Source organism: Coregonus lavaretus, assembly GCF_964263955.1.
Source record: "Coregonus lavaretus genome assembly, chromosome: 17".
NCBI lineage: Eukaryota > Metazoa > Chordata > Actinopteri > Salmoniformes > Salmonidae > Coregonus > Coregonus lavaretus.
In genome coordinates, this window is record NC_140004.1 from 35907356 (window position 1) to 35927556 (window position 20201).

General features: G+C 42.4%; 1 protein-coding gene across 1 annotated transcript; it reads right to left on the minus strand.

Annotated features, from left to right (window-relative positions):
- Positions 1 to 714: 714 nt before the first annotated feature.
- Positions 715 to 5399, minus strand: LOC311144648 (steroidogenic acute regulatory protein, mitochondrial-like; the record flags this gene model as incomplete). The annotated part of the gene is made up of 7 exons (XM_084180699.1): positions 715 to 837; positions 2507 to 2600; positions 2746 to 2930; positions 4401 to 4559; positions 4742 to 4872; positions 5039 to 5146; positions 5336 to 5399. The coding sequence occupies 7 exons, from the start codon at positions 5397 to 5399 to the stop codon at positions 715 to 717; spliced, it is 864 nt and encodes a 287-aa protein (XP_084036825.1).
- Positions 5400 to 20201: the final 14802 nt, after the last annotated feature.

Sequence of the window (20201 nt, forward strand, 5' to 3'; positions counted from 1 at the left end):
ATTGGTAAGTGCTTTTCCACATTTTGTCAAGTGAGACATGGTACAATCGTCAATATGTCTTTAAATAATAGTACAAGAACAATCCTTGTACATTTTAATGATGTTGGAATAATTTATTCACTTGGCAGTCATCCTAACTCAGTGTAATACAATGACATTGTTTTACAATAAATATAATATTTAAATAACACATTTCACATTGAAGGTACAATAACAATGTGTGCTATGGCTGGATAAAAAGTGATTTGGATAGTTATTATACCATCAAGACACTAAACAGACTCAGTAGTAAAGTGGAATGTGTGTATGTTTTGAGAAGAGGGTGTGTGCTGTGTGAAAGAGGCACACGGGGGTGCATTTACTCTGAAGTGTCCTTTCCTAGTCTCTCCCCTTCATCTGGACTTGTGTGTGAACGGGTTAGGTGAGGACATAGACCAGTTCTTTTAGATTGGTATGAAGGGAAGGACATGAGGAGAGAGCCACTTTCGACTGTTAATGGATCCAGGATTCAGAAGAACAAGGCATCACTCAATTGTACTCCAATTCTGTCCTAAGATCTCAGAAGAGAAGTTAGTTTGGCCCATTGGTCCTGATCCTATTTGAGTGTCTTTGATGTAGGAAGTGGCAATGAGGACTGGGCGGAGCTGTCCATTTGGTGGCCTGCCATTGGTGTACACACCAATCGAAAGGTCAGAGGGCATGGCAGATGGTGTGTCAGCAGGCTGGGACCATCTCCATGGAATCACTGTTGCTGGCCATCCTCTGCCTCAGGTGGTTGGCAAAGTCTACCTGTGTCTGAGAGAGCACTTTGTTTATGATGGTCTTTGGGATCCAACCCTGTGAGGGAAAGAGACAGGGTGAAACAGGGAGAGAGAACACGATGAAAAACAGTTTCTAAGGGCTAGATTCAATCAGATTTGCGCTACCTGACTCCCGCATCGCTGTTGTTTTGACGGTGTCAGAGGTGGAACTGCGTTAGAGCTGTGAAATTCACAAGCGGCTTCCGGTGTTATACCTATCGTGGACATTGGCAGGGTTGGGGAGTTACATGTAATCTATGTAAAAACGGTAACTGTAATCAGTTACGTAACCAGCGAAAATATTGTAATCCGATTACAGATACTTTGGAAAAACTAGATGATTACTTCTTGGATTACTTTTAAATTCAGAAAGGATGTTTGCGAAAAAGATACATTATGTCACATTTCTGGTTTCTCATTGACATTCAATTCAGCATTGAAAAAATTTGTAAATTTTACTTTGTTCAACCTGAGCGAGTCTGACCACGTCAGAGACCACTATGATGACACCAAATGTGTTTGATGGATCCTTTATGTCTTCTTCTAATGCCTCTTAAGGGGAAAGTAATCCAAAAGTAACTGAAAGTAATCAGATTACATCACTGAGTTTTGGTAATCCAAAAGTGACGTTACTGATTAATTTTGGACAGGTAACTAGTAATGGATTACATTTACAAAGTAGCCTACCCAACCCTGGCCATTGGCTGCATGGAGTCACATTAGTATAAATCCCATGCAGCCATGTTTAAATTTGAACACTGGAATGTGTGATGTAATCTACACCTCGATTAGGCCAATAGAAATCCTCATTATTTTGATTTTCAATTTGAGTGTCATTATTTCTATATAGCCTACACTTTCTCATTCTGAACTTCTAGCACAAGTGGAACGGGAGTGGCTTTGTGAGAATGACCACACAAGCATCCGCTCACCGATTTGACAACTCCAACGCAGTTCCACCTCTGACATATCACCTAAATAAAAACAATGATCTGTGATGCAGATACAGGTTATCGCGGGTTAACGCTGAACTGATTGAATCTAGGCCTAAGTGTTGTCAATACAACCATTATCAACCATCAAAGTTAGTCAGTGATTGTGATAAAAGGACAAACAGTATCTATGAAGCAATACGTTCCAGAAAGGATTTGAAGAAAATGCTTCTAGCAGAGGGAAAAAGTTAACCAGAGAGTTATTATTTTGTATTATAATTTTTTTGGTTTTACTTTATTTAACCAGGCAAGTCAGTTAAGAACAAATTCTTATTTATAATGACGGCCTACCAAAACGCAAAAGGCCTCCTGCGGGGACGGGGGCTGGGATAAAAAATAAAAAATAAAATACAAATATAGGACAAAACACACATCACAACAAGAGAGACACCACAACACTACTATTATTATTATTATTACTACATAAAGAGAGACCTAAGACAACAACATAGCATGGCAGCAACACATGACAACACTGCATGGTAGCAACACAACATGACAACAACATGGTAGCAACACAACATGGCAGCAGCACAACATGGTAGCAGCACAAAACATGGTACAAACATTATTGGGCACAGACAACAGCACAAAGGGCAAGAAGGTAGAGACAACAATACATCACGCGAAGCAGCCACAATTGTCAGTAAGACAGTAAGAATAGTTGTATCTGTCTAGCCCTAGTGATGAGATGCAGGGTAATGGCCTTCTTACCTTTAAATCTATGCTTAATAACCAGGTGAACTTGGTCTTGTTTGGATCATCGGCACTGGGCCGCATCACTATACATGTTGGTCCGTTCTCCGCCCTGACAAAGTCAACAATACGGTGTAGAAAATCAATGTTAGTGTATGTTGGAGTCCAAAACAATATTTAAAATATTATGTTTGTTAGTGATTTATAGCCATCCATCCATCTTTCTGTCCATCCCTTGAGTATATGAACAAGCCTACCTGACAACACCCCTCTGTTCGGGCATGGTGGGGTGCTGAGTGGACATGCCAGCCAGGAAGCACGTGGACCCCCGGCGCTTGGCACAGCGAACACTAACGAAGTCCCGTGGCCCCACCACGTTACCAGGCGTGGGTCCAGACACCTCATGGGTCACCATGGTCTCCTGACCTATCTTCTGGAGAATCTAGAGGGCGGAGGAGAGGGGGGAAAAAGGAGGAAGAGAGAGAGAGAGAAAGATAAAGAGAAAGGGAAGGAGAAAAAGAGAGGAGAGAGTCAAAAACCTACACTGAACAAAAAATGTAACTCAACATGTAAAGTGTTCGTCCCATGTTTCATGAGCAGAAATACAATATCTCAGAAATGTTCCATATGCACAAAAAGCTTATTTCTCTCATATTTTGTGCACAAATTTGTTTACATCCCTGTTAGTGAGCTTTTCTCATTTGCCAAGTTAATCCATCCACCTGACAAGTGTGGAATATCAAGAAGCTGATTAAACAGCATGATCATTATACAGGTGCACCTTGTGCTTGGGACGATAAAAGGCCACTCTAAAATGTGCAGTTTTGTCACACAACACAATGCCACAGATGTCTCAAGTTTTGAGGGAGTGTGCAATTGGCATGCTGACCGCAGGAATGTCCACCAGAGCTGTTGCCAGAGAATTGAATGTTAATTTCTCTACCATATGCCACCTCCAACATCGTTTTGTAGAATTTGGCAATACTTCCAACCGGCATATGGCGTCGTGTGGGCGAGCGGTTTACTGATGTCAACGTTGTGAACAGAGTGCCCCATGGTGGCGGTGGGGTTATGCTATGGGCAGGCATAAGCTACGGACAACGAACACAATTGCATTTTATCGATGGCAATTTGAATGCACAGAGATACCGTGACGCGATCCTGAGGCCCATTGTCGTGCCATTCATCCGCCGCCATCACCTCATGTTTCAGCATGATATTGCACGGCCCCATGTTGCAAGGATCTGTACACAATTCCTGGAATCTGAAGATTTCCCAGTTCTTCCATGGCCTGCATACTCACCATACATGTCACCCATTGAGCATGTTTGGGATGCTCTGGATCGACATGTACGACAGCATGTTCCAGTTCCCGACAATACCCAGCAACTTCACACAGACATTGAAGAGGAGTGGGACAACATTCCACAGGCTACAATCAACAGCCTAATCAACTCTATGTGAAGTAGATGTGTCGCTTCTGCATGAGGCAAATGGTGGTACACCAGATACTGACTGGTTTTCAGATCCACGCCCCTACTTTTTTTTAAAGGTATCTGTGACCAACAGATGCATATCTGTATTCCCAGTCATGTGAAATCCATAGATTAGGGCCTAATGAATATATTTCAATTGACTGATTTCCTTATATTAATTGTAACTCGGTAAAATCTTTGAAATTGTTCCATGTTGCGTTTATATATTTTTTTTTCAATGAGAGAATGCACATTTGGACTCTTACACTGAACAAAACAACCCAAAGTATGAGACTTCTTCTAGTCACTTCATGCAATCAATGTATCTTGTTGCATTGTATTATGTATTGTTGTTGCCATTAAGCAGACACTTTTAATCCAAAGCAATTTACAGTGTAGTGTTAATAAAAATGGTTAAAAAATGTTGATTGTCTCACCTTGACCTCTTTGACATTGGGGTTCCAGTCTCCCATCTGCTCCATGTTGCCCACCAGCTCCCCATAAAGGTTATCAGAGCGCTGGTCCAACAGCACCTCCAGCTTAAACACCTTCCCCACGTCAGGTAACACCTTACTCTGCACCTTGTCTCCATTTGCCTGGGATCATGGGACCATGGAATTACAACTCATAGAACTGACATTTGCAAGAATTTAAACAACAACCTTGATATCGAAGTTCAAAAGAGATATATACTGTAGGTCTGTAATTGCTACATTGAGAAGGTGAATAAGGGAATCTGTGTGCCAGCTGTCTTTGCGTACTCTATCTCTATACTCACAGCAATGATCTCAGTGGTCCATCCGTCCTGATCGCCGAGGATGCTGATAGACTTCTGCAGCGCCTCCTCTCCTTGCTTCACATACGACACCTCCGCCTCATTAAAGCCCTGCTCCTCCTCGATCCGCAAGCCTGGATCACAGCAAGACAGAGAAACAACATTATCACTAGAGTTAGACAACACATTTTTTTTCAATTTGGGTGGACCAGAGACCATATTAGGGTATACTGTATGTGAATGAGAGAAAGAAAAACAAGTAAGATGTGTGTTTTGAGTGAGTGGATTGTGAGGACTGACTGAGCAGTGAGCTCCTGCGGCGAACATGGCTGATCCAGTTGCGAGGGTTAGGGCCTGCTAGCATGTTCAACTTATGGTGAATGGCCACCATTGCATTCTTCCTCAAACCTGGGACAAGGAGAATGGGAGAAAGAGAAGACAGCTCTAGTACCATCAAAACGTCTATTATTGTTATAGCAAATTATTCCATACATTTTTTATAAAACAACAACAGAAATTCAGTTTTAGAACACACCATGAACACAGGGCCACTTGGCCGTGGAACACTAGCAGTCATTCAAATACTCTTTCACTAACCTGTCATGTTCCTCATATGTCGGTAGGAGATGCCAGCGCACAGTTTGAAAGTTGCAGGCAACATTTTGTATCAATTTAGTGTCTAGTTTTGTTTCTAAGTGAAATAGAGAATGCTAAAATATAAAATATATAACAGAAAAGACCTGTGTAGATTGTCGATTTTGTTCTAGGTGTTTTAAAGAGAGAATTAGAGAATACAAAAAACTGAAAAACAGAGAGGACCAGTATGATTGGGTTGTCGAGGGGAGTTTTGATTCTGTCTGTGGGAGTTGCCGTATGTGTGTCTATATAAGCTCAGAGCAAGGCCATGATGCTGTCACCTCGGAGATAAACACGCACGTCATCCCACCATTCTAACGACACTGTGGTCAAGGATACCTCTCGGACACGCTGAGCATGTCTCCAGGCTCCAGTAAACATCATGTCAGATAACGTGCAGTGCTCAGGCCCACTGCACTACACACACAAACGCACACACACACGGGCCAGGAAACGTGAGGTTGTACACATTCCAATGAGCAGACATGAGACAGAATACACTCTGTGATAAGATGATAAGGAGTCCCTCAGACAGACAGACAGCTAGACAGACACATGTAGTGTAGTAGGACCAGTGATAGTCACATCCGCTCACACTCCCAAGTTGCCTGGCTACCCAGGCTCCTTGCTTCGGCCAAACGCTACGCCACGCCCACGGCATTAGTTTCTTCTCCGACACTTCACCGAATGCGAACACATTCGGGTCCAGAACGATGGGTTGGGCCAGAGCCAGAACACACGTGGTAAAGTGCCCGTTTGAAAATTCGTCATTGGCTTTGATACTCTGATTGGTTAGAGACGATCCAAACGCTGATGACTTTGTTTTGTACAACGCCCCTGGTGCCCCTCGTCACCACAAACGACTTCAATGATGGCAGTCTCAGACTAAAGTATGTAGTGAACGACAGAGCAGTGGAAGAATTTAGTGTGAGTCGTGAGACTAACTCCCAAGGTTAGCTGAATGTTTGCTGGACAGAATATTCTGCCTCCAAACTGTGTTGAAACCACCTGTAGTGTCGGTATGATCCCATCTTTAACAATATGACCCAAGCAGAGAGGGATGTTCTGAAACTGGACATCAGTGGAGGCTGGTGGGAGGAGCTATAGGAGGATGGGCTCATTGTAATGGCTGGAATGGCATCAATGGAATGGAGTCAAACATGTTGTTTCCATGTGTTTGATATCGTTCCATTTATTCCAGGTGGCTCTATCCACATACAGTACATAGTATCTAGGATCAGACTGCACCATCCCAATTCTCACTGTCACCAGTATGGTGTGAAAACATAGAGGTCAGCCATTATGTGCTTAAGGTGGTTACTGGTTAAATGCAATTTTGATTGTTGGGAACAATTAATAACATGTTACTGGAAACTAATTGTAGAAATGCATTGTCAAACTGTTATTTTAAACCTGGTCTAGAGTTACTGTGTGTAGCCAAGTACTTACAATCTGATTACCTATATTAAGTAAGTTATAAGTGTATGTCCCACGGGCAACTTACTGTAAAGTGTAGAAACTCAACCAGTTACTGCACTGCAGAATCTCAGAATGCAAATGTCCAAGCCATAAGACTGCTAAATTGTTAGTCCCGGTAGCTATTTGGTTAACTATTTAACTATCTGCATTGACCCTTTTTATCTCATCACGTACGCTGCTGCTGCTGTTTATTCCTAGTTGTACATATCTACCTCAATTACCTCATACCCCTGCACAAGTTATCATTACTCATTTTTTAAAATGTATTATTACTTTTACTATTATGTGTTTTCTTTTTCTTTTATTTCTCTATTTTCTTTATCTCTGCACTGTTGGGAAAGGCCGTAGGTAAGTATTTCACTGTTAGTCTACACCTGTTGTTTACGAAGCATGTGACAAATAAAATGTGATTTGAATCGAATGTGTCAGTCAGACAGCCACTCACAAAGTATTGACTACAATCACTGTCCATGGTGCTGAAATTGTGACATGTCTTTGCGGCTGCATGCCAATCGAATCGATTATAGGCTTTCTGTGGTGCCAGGACATGTATAGCTTTGCTTTAGCTAATGGATAAATGTTTATTGGTAGGCCTATTTGGTCGTAATTATCTCATGTTAGCCTAACATTTCAGGAAGCTATACATAGTGTTACAATGCTGCCATTTTTAGACTGCTGGCTGGTGGCAATAATGTAATTACTTGTTCAGTAATAAAAATTTGAAATTCAAACATAGCAAATTATTTTTGTTTTTGTTTTTATGCAACAGCATACTAATCAGCTACAAATAGATTTTTTTGAATATACTGTACAACTGTCCTGTATAGGCTACTTGAACCGCCAAGACATGAGCTGTCCTCGCGCTCTCTCCCAGCTTGGATGATAAGTTGTTGTGCATAAAACCAGTCTATTAATGCCAAATAATACGGTCAGTCCCCCTCAAAACACTAGCTTACTAGGGATTGTTTCATTATGCAGTGTACTATCTATAGCTATATACCGTATTATCTTCTATTTATAAACTTTATAAAAATTACACATCAAATAGCTTAACAATGATGAAGAAAGTAGTCGGCTTGAGGATAAATTTAGACACTATTTATTGTTGAACTCAGCGGGTTTTGTATGGCTAATAGCCTGCACAAATGGGCTGCAATATTCAAGGTCCATTTTATTAAACCAAATTCAATCCAACTTGAGACTCCCCTGATATCAAAGTCCTCCTTTCTTGTGTGTAAATGTTTTCACCACGGTCTGTTGGTCCAGGTTGTGGGCCCGGCTGTTTTCTATACTGAGTGTTGCCAATCCAGACATCCAGACAGTCTTTCCTGAGACATTGTGCATTAAATGTCCATTAAACTGCACACAATTTAAACGTAGTCTTGAATGGTAAGGGACTGTTAGGGGGGGGGGGTTCCCTAAAGAACTGTTGTTGTCACGCCCTGGCTCTGGGGACACTTGTATGTTGAGCCAGGGTGTGCATTTCATTTGTTTATCTTGTATGTGTATTTCTATGTTGGCCTGAGTGGCTCCCAATCAGAGGCAACGAGTGTCAGCTGTCGTTGGTTGTCTCTGATTGGGAGCCATATTTAAACTGTCTGTTTCCCATTTGTGTTTGTGGGATCTTGTTTCAAGTCTGTTTATGTTAGACCGTGAACTGTCACGTATCGTTTGTTGTTTTGATCGTGTCTCTAATTAAAGAGTATGTTTGCCTGCAACGCTGCGCCTTGGTCCTCATCTCTGTTTGACGATCGTGACAGAAGATCCCACCTCGACTGGATCAAGCAGCGTGACGAGGAGAGAGGATGGACTTGGGAGGAGATGAGTGCGAGTCTGGCAAGAGGGATGGAGGCCTTGGCCACGGGTAGGAGTGAAGCCCATAAATTTTTTAGGGGGGGGGCTAACGCCGTGGACGACGGGGCAGCAGGAGGCCGCCAGGTTACGGGAGTCACTGGTCACCAGGGGGAAGGAGGATGTAGAGGCACGGCGAGAGGTACTGGCGTGTGTTGCCAGTCCGGTCCGGCCTGTTCCTGATCCCCACGTAGGGCCAGTGGTGTGTGTTCCCAGTACGGTCCGGCCTGTTCCTGCCACTCGCACCAAGTCAGTGGGGCGCTTCGTCAGCCCGGCACGGCCCGTTCCTGCTCCCCGCACCAAGTCAGTGGTGCGCTTCGTCAGCCCGGTCCGGCCCGCTCCTGCTCCCCGCACCAAGTCAGTGGTACGTTTCGTCAGCCCGGCGCGGCCCGTTCCTGCTCCCCGCACCAAGTCAGTGGTGCGCGTCGTCAGCCCGGTCCGGCCCATTCCTGCTCCCCACACCAAGTCAGTGGTGTGTTTCGTCAGCCCAGCTCGGCCCGTTCCTGCTCCCCGCACCAAGTCAGTGGTGCACTTCGTCAGCCCGGCACGGCCCGTTCCTGCTCCCCGCACCAAGTCAGTGGTGCGCTTCGTCAGCCCGGTCCGGCCCGCTCCTGCTCCCCGCACCAAGTCAGTGGTGCGTTTCGTCAGCCCGGCGCGGCCCGCTCCTGCTCCCCACACCAAGCCAGTGGTGTGCGTCGTCAGTCCGGCACGGCCCGTGCCTGTTCCACCGGTGGCTGGTCCGGCACCGGTCAGATGCTTCACGCCGGAGCTAGAGCAATCCGCTCCACCAGTGTGCAGTCCAGCTCCGGCCAGCGGGGCCAGACCGGACCAGGGGTACTTTGGGGGGTTGGAGAGGGAGCGGGGATCAGGCCCGGAGCCGGAACCGCCGCCTAAGCGGAGTGCCCACCCGGTCCCTCCCCTGTGGTGTTTGGTGGGCGCGGTCGGAGTCCGCGCCTTTAGGGGGGGGTACTGTCACGCCCTGGCTCTGGGGACACTTGTATGTTGAGCCAGGGTGTGCATTTCATTTGTTTATCTTGTATGTGTATTTCTATGTTGGCCTGAGTGGCTCCCAATCAGAGGCAACGAGTGTCAGCTGTCGTTGGTTGTCTCTGATTGGGAGCCATATTTAAACTGTCTGTTTCCCATTTGTGTTTGTGGGATCTTGTTTCAAGTCTGTTTATGTTAGACCGTGAACTGTCACGTATCGTTTGTTGTTTTGATCGTGTCTCTAATTAAAGAGTATGTTTGCCTGCAACGCTGCGCCTTGGTCCTCATCTCTGTTTGACGATCGTGACAGTTGTCCACTAAGGGACAGATCGAAATTTACTGGGGAGGAGGTGCAGGTCCAACTCAAGGTGTCATAGAAAAAACAATGCATTCCCCTCCCCAACGTAAAACATATTTTCACATGACCCTCCCCTTGTACTGTAAAATAAATCCCCCCTCCCCCCTCATAGAATTCATGCAAAATAACGTTTACATTTACATTACATTTTAGTCATTTAGCAGACGCTCATCCAGAGCGACTTACAGTTAGTGAGTGTTTACAACCACAAATAACAATAACTGTAGCGACCCTGTCTTTATAAACATGGATATCAACTTTGCCACTTCAGCATGCTTTTCTGGCAGAGCACAGTCAATGCCACACAGGGCTATGGGCCAGAAGGTTGAGGGTTTGCCGACCACCACGGACTAGCTCACTCTCCCTGCCTGTTTCATTACACTATAATCAGAGCCGCTGCAGACAATGATCAGCTAGGAGGAAATCAGATTATTTTTTTTTATGGCATATTTATAAATTACATAAAATATATGCAACATATTTTCCGCCAACAGGTTTCTGTGCCAATGCACCACACAGCCAATAAACAAAGTATACCAACTTTGGGCACTTCAATATCATGGTTTGCGTTTTCAACCCCACAATAAATAGACTGTGTCAATCTCAACTAACAGAACATACATCCCCCCTACCTTGTAGACTTACCCAGTATAGAAGGCTTGGCTTGACAATCTCCGAATGTCATTAAACTTTTTGGTGTTTTGTAACAGATGTCTCTTTCCATTCATCAATTGGCCTCTATACAGTTTGGATTGAATGATTGATTTTATTTGTCAGTTAATAAAATACACACAGTACCAGTCAAAAGTTTGGACACACCTACTCATTCAAGGGTTTTTCTTTATTTTTACTATTCTCTACAATGTAGAATAATAGTGAAAACATCAAAACTATGAAATAACACATATGGAATCATGTAGTAACCAAAAAAGAGTTAAACAAATCAAAATATATTTTATATTTGAGATTCTTCAAAGTAGCCACCCTTTGCCTTGATGATAGCTTTGCACACTCTTGGCATTCTCTCAACCAGCTTCATGAGGTAGTCACCTTGAATGCATTTCAATTAACAGGTGTGCATTCTTTAAAGTTAATTTGTGGAATTTCTTTCCTTCTTAATACATTTGTGCCAATCAGTTGTGTTGTGACAAGGTAGGGGGGGTATACAGAAGATAGCCCTATTTGGTAAAAGACCAAGTCCATATTATGCCAAGAACAGATCAAATAAGCAAAGAGAAATGACAGTCCATTATTACTTTAAAACATGAAGTACAGTCAAACCGGAAAATGTCAACAACTTTGAAAGTTTATTCAAGTGCAGTCGCAAAAACCATCTAGCGCTATGATGAAACTGGCTCTCATGAAGACCACAAGAAAGGAAGACCCAGAGTTACCTCTGCTGCAGAGGAAAAGTTCAATAGAGTTAACTGCACCTCAGATTGCAGTCCAAATAAATACAACATGACAGGTAAGATTTAAATTTACCGGACATTTGAGGAATTTAATGGACATCCATATGCATTCTTATCCAACCTGGCGCAGCCAGCGCTATCAATATACGAGGGATGTTGGCCAAATCAGCAACATTTACGTCTCCTTAAAAACAACCTATAACAAATTACAAAAACACTTTTCCTTGTGTTTCGATGTGTAGCATATGCAAAACTTTATAGCCAATATTTGTTTTTTGGCTGAAACAATCATTGTCCACCTCACGGTTCACCTGTCAGAGATTTAAGCACTAAATGCATCAGGGCATTGAATGCATAGGACTAGGCTTAGGTGTCCACTGCATGATATTAATATTTTAATAAATATATATATATATATATATATATATATATATATATATATATATGCCTATATAAAGGAAGAGAAGCTTAGGCCTATCCCCAGAGATATAGAGATATGCCGGTGGCATGCTACGACACCAACATGCATTTCTTTATGTCAGATGGCTATCACGTCTGCTGTACAGATATAGACGTACAGAAGGAGGGTAATTTGTAAATTTTCAATCCGAATATTTTGTATTTTATATTGTTAGTTTATAGGAGTAACTCTGGTAGGCCTGAAACAGTTTTCCTCACCTCAAGTTCAACTGTTGGAGTCAATTGGAGCGCCGGGGTGCACTACCTTCATATCATAGGCCTGCAGTAGCTAAAGCATAATAATAGCTGAAACACTATACCAAACCTTCTCAAACGTTTCTAAACTTTATTAGGGTAATATGAAAAGTAAGTCAAGCAATTGTTTATAGGAAAAAATACGAGCAGAAGAGCAAATGTAAACCAGAGAAAAAATGCACTACCAGTCCCCAGAGCTTCATATACAGTAAATCTATTTTGTAACGTGTTGAGGCTGGCAATAAGGAGAATGAGAGTAATTAAAGATGTTGCAGAACTGCTGTACTTGAAGCACCACTCCCTTCTGCCCAGTTTCCCTGATGTTGCTACAGCAATCAAGCTGTTTTTACCATCTCTGTAACTGTCACTTCTGCGGAGAGATCGTTTTCTAAACTAAAACTCATAAAGAACTACCTAAGAAGCATTAGGCTCTTGGTCAAATATGTGCTTTTGAACACCTGAGTAAGCTGCACTCCTGGCACTGGCGCCGCAGCCTGGTCTTATAGACTAGACATAACATAGTAAACGTAAAACCTGGGATCCTCAAATTAGTATTGTACAGTATGTTACATTTGGTATGGTTACATATGGTTACTGGATGGGTGGGTGTATAACGCAAACATTTAGCAACGCAAAGGTTGCAAGTTCGAATCTCATCATGGAAAACTTTAGCATTTTAGCTAATTAGTCACTTTTAAACTGCTTAATACTTTTTAGCTACTTTGCATGTTAGCTAACCAGTTCCCTAAGCCTAACCTTAACCCTTTTAGCTAACCACTCCCCTAACTCTAACCCTTTAATCTAACTCCTAAACGTAACCCTAACCTTAACCCTAATCCCTAATCCTAACCCCAAGGCTAGTAGACATTAGCCAGCTAGCTAACATTAGCCACCTAGCTAGAACTCGTAAGATCCTACGTTTTGCAGATTCGTAACATATTCTACATTTTGCAAATTCGTGACATATCATACGAATTGTAATTCGTAACATATCATACGAAATGGGTGAAGGACATCCACAAATTAATATATACCATATTAGAGATACTAATTAGAGTGTCTCGGATTTATGTACAGAATAATACGAAATGCTCTGAGTCCAGGTTGGGCGCAGTGTTAACCTTGATCACAGCATTTTTTCACCAATATCCCCTTGTACTTTTGAATCAGTTACATTTTTTTTTTTTCAAGGCCTGAGGCACTTTTTCAGTCACATTCCTGAAGCCCAAGAAACAAACACTTAGCTTCCTAGTACAAATGGAAATTAAAAAAGTTTATGAATGACTTTTTAGAGGACAGGCTCATGTGCCCCCAGAGCTCGTTGGCCCCCTTGCCTTGCGGCGGCTGCAGGTTGTCCGGTACACCAGTGTGTCCAAATCATTTCAGTATCATGGCACAAAATGGACCAGTCAAATGTCCATGTCTGTGGGGTTGTGTCACGCTCTGGAAGGTGTCCAACCTCTTACTGTAGCTGTGCCTGTGGCTTGCTAAACCACTGACTGTCACTGTAATCACCAGGCAGTGGTAACAACATATTACTCAAGGGGTCTTCCACGCTTTCATAACCTTGCTTTCTGAATCCAACCAAAACCCAAATTATCTTACGACAATATTGCTCCAGTGACTAATGCGTCAAACCAGGCAGAGAAAGTCAACACTGTTCAAGACTATTGCAACAGTATCTGTGTCACTAGATCATAAGAGAACTAGCCATCTGAATTTAAACGTCAATGAAAAAGTCAGGTCATGTTCATATTTTAAATAATAAAATAAAACATCATAAATCATGGAGGGAAAGTGACAACATTGATTTATACCTTGGGCCTTAGGGCTTTATCATGGGTGAGTTCTGATATATAAAATGGGAACACACAGAATCAGCATTATCTGGAAAGAATACAAAAAAACTAAGGCAACCTAATATGATGCAGATACACTTTAGTAAACTATTCCCCAAAATATATACAATTAGGAATAAATGAGCATATGAATATTAAAGCAGTTATGCAATGCGTTTTGACCAAACAGGTATTCCTCAGTTCTCTTACCGATATTATCTGGCCCATTCCTGGCCTCTATAGCAGCTATGCACACACCACCTCTACTGTAAGGACCATGCCTCTGACCAATATTATCACTAGTTACATACCGTGACCTCTCATGCCTTACTGCTTGATTAAACAATGATATAATACAAATATATGGTAGGGTTTCCTTTTATTATCCCCCCAATAGGAAATAGATAGAGTGGAAACCTGTCCAGTCCTCTCAACTGTGGTCTGTAGTAATCAGGGAAACAAAAGTCGAACATAATAGGCTTGTTTCAATGACCAAGAGTAAAGCTGCTCTGAGAATACAATAACTTTAATTTGGTCTCATAGACATGCAATAGTACTATTGTTCAGTGGCGATTTTAGCATGTAAATGTTGGTGGGCCAGCAAAGCCACTACACAACACTAGACAATACATGAATTGAACTATAAATGGTGACAAACGGTGCTCATAAACTGTTAGGGCCTACATAAAGCTGTCCCAATAGCAGAGCTTTCTTTTCAGCACCATGGAGTGAATCCTTACCACCGCTACACCTGGCTATCAGCGGAACCTTGTCTGGCAGCGAAACAGTTCATTCAGCCTCATTTACTGCCTTTTTTAAAAACATACAGTGGGGAGAACAAGTATTTGATACACTGCCGATTTTGCAGGTTTTCCTACTTACAAAGCATGTAGAGGTCTGTAATTTTTTATAATAGGTACACTTCAACTGTGAGAGACAGAATCTAAAACAAAAATCCAGAAAATCACATTGTATGATTTTTAAGTAATTAATTTGCATTTTACTGCAAGACATAAGTATTTGATCACCTACCAACCAGTAAGAATTCCGGCTCTCACAGACCTGTTAGTTTTTCTTTAAGAAGCCCTCCTGTTCTCCATTCATTACCTGTATTAACTGCACCTGTTTGAACTCGTTACCTGTATAAAAGACACCTGTCCACACACTCAATCAAACAGACTCCAACCTCTCCACAATGGCCAAGACCAGAGAGCTGTGTAAGGACATCAGGGATAAAATTGTAGACCTGCACAAGGCTGGGATGGGCTACAGGACAATAGGCAAGCAGCTTGGTGAGAAGGCAACAACGGTTGGCGCAATTATTAGAAAATGGAAGAAGTTCAAGATGACGGTCAATCACCCTCGGTCTGGGGCTCCATGCAAGATCTCACCTCGTGGGGCATCAATGATCATGAGGAAGGTGAGGGATCAGCCCAGAACTACACGGCAGGACCTGGTCAATGACCTGAAGAGAGCTGGGACCACAGTCTCAAAGAAAACCATTAGTAACACACTACGCCGTCATGGATTAAAATCCTGAAGCGCACGCAAGGTCCCCCTGCTCAAGCCAGCACATGTTCAGGCCCGTCTGAAGTTTGCCAATGACCATCTGGATGATCCAGAGGTCATGTGGTCTGATGAGACAAAAATAGAGCTTTTTGGTCTAAACTCCACTCGCCGTGTTTGGAGGAAGAAGAAGGATGAGTACAACCTCAAGAACACCATCCCAACCGTGAAGCATGGAGGTGGAAACATCATTCTTTGGGGATGCTTTTCTGCAAAGGGGACAGGACGACTGCACCGTATTGAGGGGAGGATGGATGGGGCCATGTATCGCGAGATCTTGGCCAACAACCTCCTTCCCTCAGTAAGAGCATTGAAGATGGGTCGTGGCTGGGTCTTCCAGCATGACAACGACCCAAAACACACAGCCATGGCAACTAAGGAGTGGCTCCGTAAGAAGGTCCTGGAGTGGCCTAGCCAGTCTCCAGACCTGAACCCAATAGAAAATCTTTGGAGGGAGCTGAAAGTCCGCATTGCCCAGCAACAGCCCCGAAACCTGAAGGATCTGGAGAAGGTCTGTATGGAGGAGTGGGCCAAAATCCCTGCTGCAGTGTGTGCAAATCTGGTCAAGACCTACAGGAAACGTATGATCTCTGTAATTGCAAACAAAGGTTTCTGTACCAAATATTAAGTTCTGGTTTTCTGATGTATCAAATACTTATGTCATGCAATAAACAATTACTTAAAAATCATACAATGTGATTTTCTGGATTTTTATTTTAGATTCCATCTCTCACAGTTGAAGTGTACCTATGATAAAAATTACAGACCTCTACATGCTTTGTAAGTAAGAAAACCTGCAAAATAAGCAGTGTATCAAATACTTGTTCTCCCCACTGTAGCTGATATGGCTGACTTGCTTAAACAAATGTGGTTTCTACTGACAATTGAGATGTACAAACTATGGCATAAGGGAATGATGAGCAGATAAGAGGCAAAGCGAGCTAGGATGGACGTAGTCAATATAACTATTTGTTCAGCACTTTTGAAATGTACAGCGACAGAATTCAGAACATGGGCCATTCTTACAATATTCTCCCTGTACACCAAGTCAGAACCATAGGATAAATAAAGGGGGCATATAAGCAGACAATGAAAGCACTTACAATAGGCTACATGTGCACCACCAAGTCAGAACAGTAGGCTAAGTTATGAGGGGGAAAGGGACCAAATTATTAGGGTGAGGCACATGGGCTACTAACAGCTTACTATATAACATACACTTAGTATTACTTTCTTAGTTACAGTATACATATCTCCCTGGCAAATTACATAATTTATGCAGCAGCATATAAGACATTTTTGGACTCACCGTTGTGCTGTGCTCACTTGAACAGGAAGGTGGTGCTTTCAGGACAACTGGGAACTCTGAAAAAACAAGGTTGAATCATGACGTCAGTGATCTTCAGGTCAGAGCTCTAGAAAATGGCCTGAGTTCCCGACTTGGAATTCTGAGTTGGATGACTGTTCAAAACGTATTTTCCCAGTTGGAGCTCGTTTTTTTCAGAGTTCCCAGTTGCCTTCTTGGACGGGCATTTGTAATGTAAATCTATGGCAGCACCCAAGGAGGCTTGGACTTTCTAGCTCTCCGTGAAGATTTTGCGGTGACGTAGTGACCCCATGAGTGACAGAACACTGAGCCAATCACGGCGCAACTAGAGAAGATTACCAACCCCTATGCTTTGTATTTCCCGCTGACTGCCCCTCCACCACAGAAAGATAAACACCTTTGCTAAGAGTATTATTATATTATTGATGGATTGACTATGACTTATCAAATCACCCAGCAGTGCTATTTGCAGAGTTAGCTCCAAGTAAATGTTGAATTTTTTCAGCCATTCCGGAACCTACGACCAAAAACAAGCTACATATGGGCAGTACCAAAACTCTCTTCGCAGAAAAATCTGCAGCGCTGGGATGGTTGTATCCCCCATATACAGTGCATTCTGAAAGTATTCAGACCTCTTGACATTTTTTTTTTATTTTTTAACATTTTTAGTCATTTAGCAGACGCTCTTATCTAGAGCGACATACAGTTAGTGAGTGCATACATTTTCATACCTTTTCCACATTTTGTGACGTCACAGTCTTATTCTAAAATGGATTAAATTATTTATTTTACTCAATCTAAACACAATACCCCATAATGATGAAGCGAAAACAGGTTTTCATAAATTTTTACAAATGTATTAGAAATAAAAACAGAAATACCTTATTTACATAAGCATTCAGACCCTTTGCTATGAGACTTGAAATTGAGCTCAGGTGCATCCTGTTTCCATTGATCATCCTTGAGATGCTTCTACAACTTGATTGGAGTCCACCTGTGGTAAATTCAATTGATTGGACATGATTTGGAAAGGCACACACCTGTCTATATAAGGTCCCACAGTTGACAGTGCATGTCAGAGCAAAATCCAAGCCATGAGGTCGAAGGAATTGTCCGTAGATCTCCAAGACAGGATTGTGTCGAGGCACAGAGATCTGGGGAAGGGTAGCAAAACATTTCTGCAGCATTGAAGGTCCCCAAGAACAGAGTGGCCTCCATCATTCTTAAATGGAAGAAGTTTGGAACCACCAAGACTCTTCCTAGAGCTGGCCGCCCGGCCAAACTGAGCAATCGGGGGTGAAGGGCCTTGGTCAGGAAGGTGACCAAGATCCCGATGGTCACTCTTACAGAGCTCGAGCGTTCCTCTGTGGAGATAGGAGAACCTTCCAGAAGGACAACCATCTCTGCAGCACTCCACCGATCAGGCCTTTATGGTAGAGTGGCTAGACGGAAGCCACTCCTCAGTATAAAAGGCACATGACTGCCCACTTGGAGTTTGCCAAAAGGCACCTAAAGACTCTCAGACCATGAGAAACAAGATTCTCTGGTCTGATGAAACCAAGATTGAACTCTTTGGCCTGAATGCCAAGCATCACGTCTGGAGGAAACCTGGCACCATCCCTACGGTGAAGCGTGGTGGTGGCAGCATCATGCTGTGGGGATGTTTGTAAGCGGCAGGGACTGGGAGACTAGTCAGGATCGAGGGAAAGATGAAAGGCGCAAAGTACAGAGAGATCCTTGATGAAAACCTGCTCCAGAGCACTCAGGACCTCAGAGTGGGGCGAAGATTCACCTTCCAACAGGACAACGACCCTAAGCACAGAGTCAAGACAACACAGGAGTGGCTTCGGGACAAGTCTCTGAATGTCCTTGAGTGGTCCAGCCAGAGCCCGGACTTGAACCCGATCGAATATCTCTGAAGAGACCTGAAAATAGCTGTGCAGCGACGCTCCCCATCCAACCTGATAGAGCTTGAGAGGATCTGCAGAGAAGAATGGGAGAAACTCCCCAAATACAGGTGTGCCAAGCTTGTAGCGTCATATCCAAGAAGACTCAAGGCTATAATCACTGCCAAAAGTGCTTCAACAAAGTACTGAGTAAAGGATTTGAATACTTATGTAAATGTAATATCCGTTTTTTATTTTTTATAAATTTGCACACAAGAAAAAATAAATAATGCTTTGTCATTATGGGGTATTTTGTGTAGATATATGAGGTTAAAAAAACAATTTAATCCATTTTAGAATAAGGCTGTAACGTAAGAACATTTGGAAAAAGTCAAGGGGTCTGAATACTTTCCGAATGCACTGTATATAACATTCTATTGGTTGCAAGAATTTTGTATAATAATTTAAATTAAAAACTACGTTTTGAATCCGGCATTGTTTTGTGTATCAGTTCATAAGAATCATGGAATCGGTACATCGAAAATCTCCTCCCAACTATTTTGCAAACTGTCCATTTTTGGTCCTTAAATTAAACTGGTGTACTTTTTTATTTATCACAATTTTCTTTAGCCAATTTTGGTCTTTAATGCAGGGCCGACAGACAAGTTCCTTACCTTCTCCCCTTTCCACTTGCCTCCTCCATTTTTGCGGTAATGCTGCAATCAGTTGTTTGTAATTTTGGATAGAGCAGACATTTCCATATATATCTTTGATAACTGCATGTTTTGACATAACTCCACCAATCCTATTTATGACATTATTTACAATGATTATACCGTATTTTTTTAAAATCTCCACAAATACTAATTTTTTATCAATTAGTATATTTCAGTTCAACTATAATATTTGTTCTAATATTTGTTCTGTCTTTTTTGGTGGATTAAACTGAAATTGCAACCAGCTTTCTATTGATTGGTTTTAAAATAGCAATATTTTGGAGATGATTTCATTTTCAAATAACCGAGTGAGAGGTTGTAATCTGAATGAAGGAAACAAGGCCATTCTTTAACACGGGGTGAGCCATTCTTACTAATCTGCTGCAGAACCAGTTCGGATTTAAGTATAGTTTTTGTATGACTGAAGCCTTTAGTGAGAGGTACAGTGCTTTAATATTCATTATATAAATAGGCCCATTACATTTTGTCTGGCTTGCCATTCCAAATAAAGTGGAATATTTTTAGCTCATGTAATTAAAAAAACAAGTCGTTAGGTGTAGGCGGGGCCATAAGTAAATAGGTCAACTGGGATATGACTAAAGAGTTACTCAGGGTGATTTTTTCCACAAATAGACAGCTGTTGTCCTTTCCATGGTGGCAAAATCAGATCTACATTTATATTAGCATTTATTG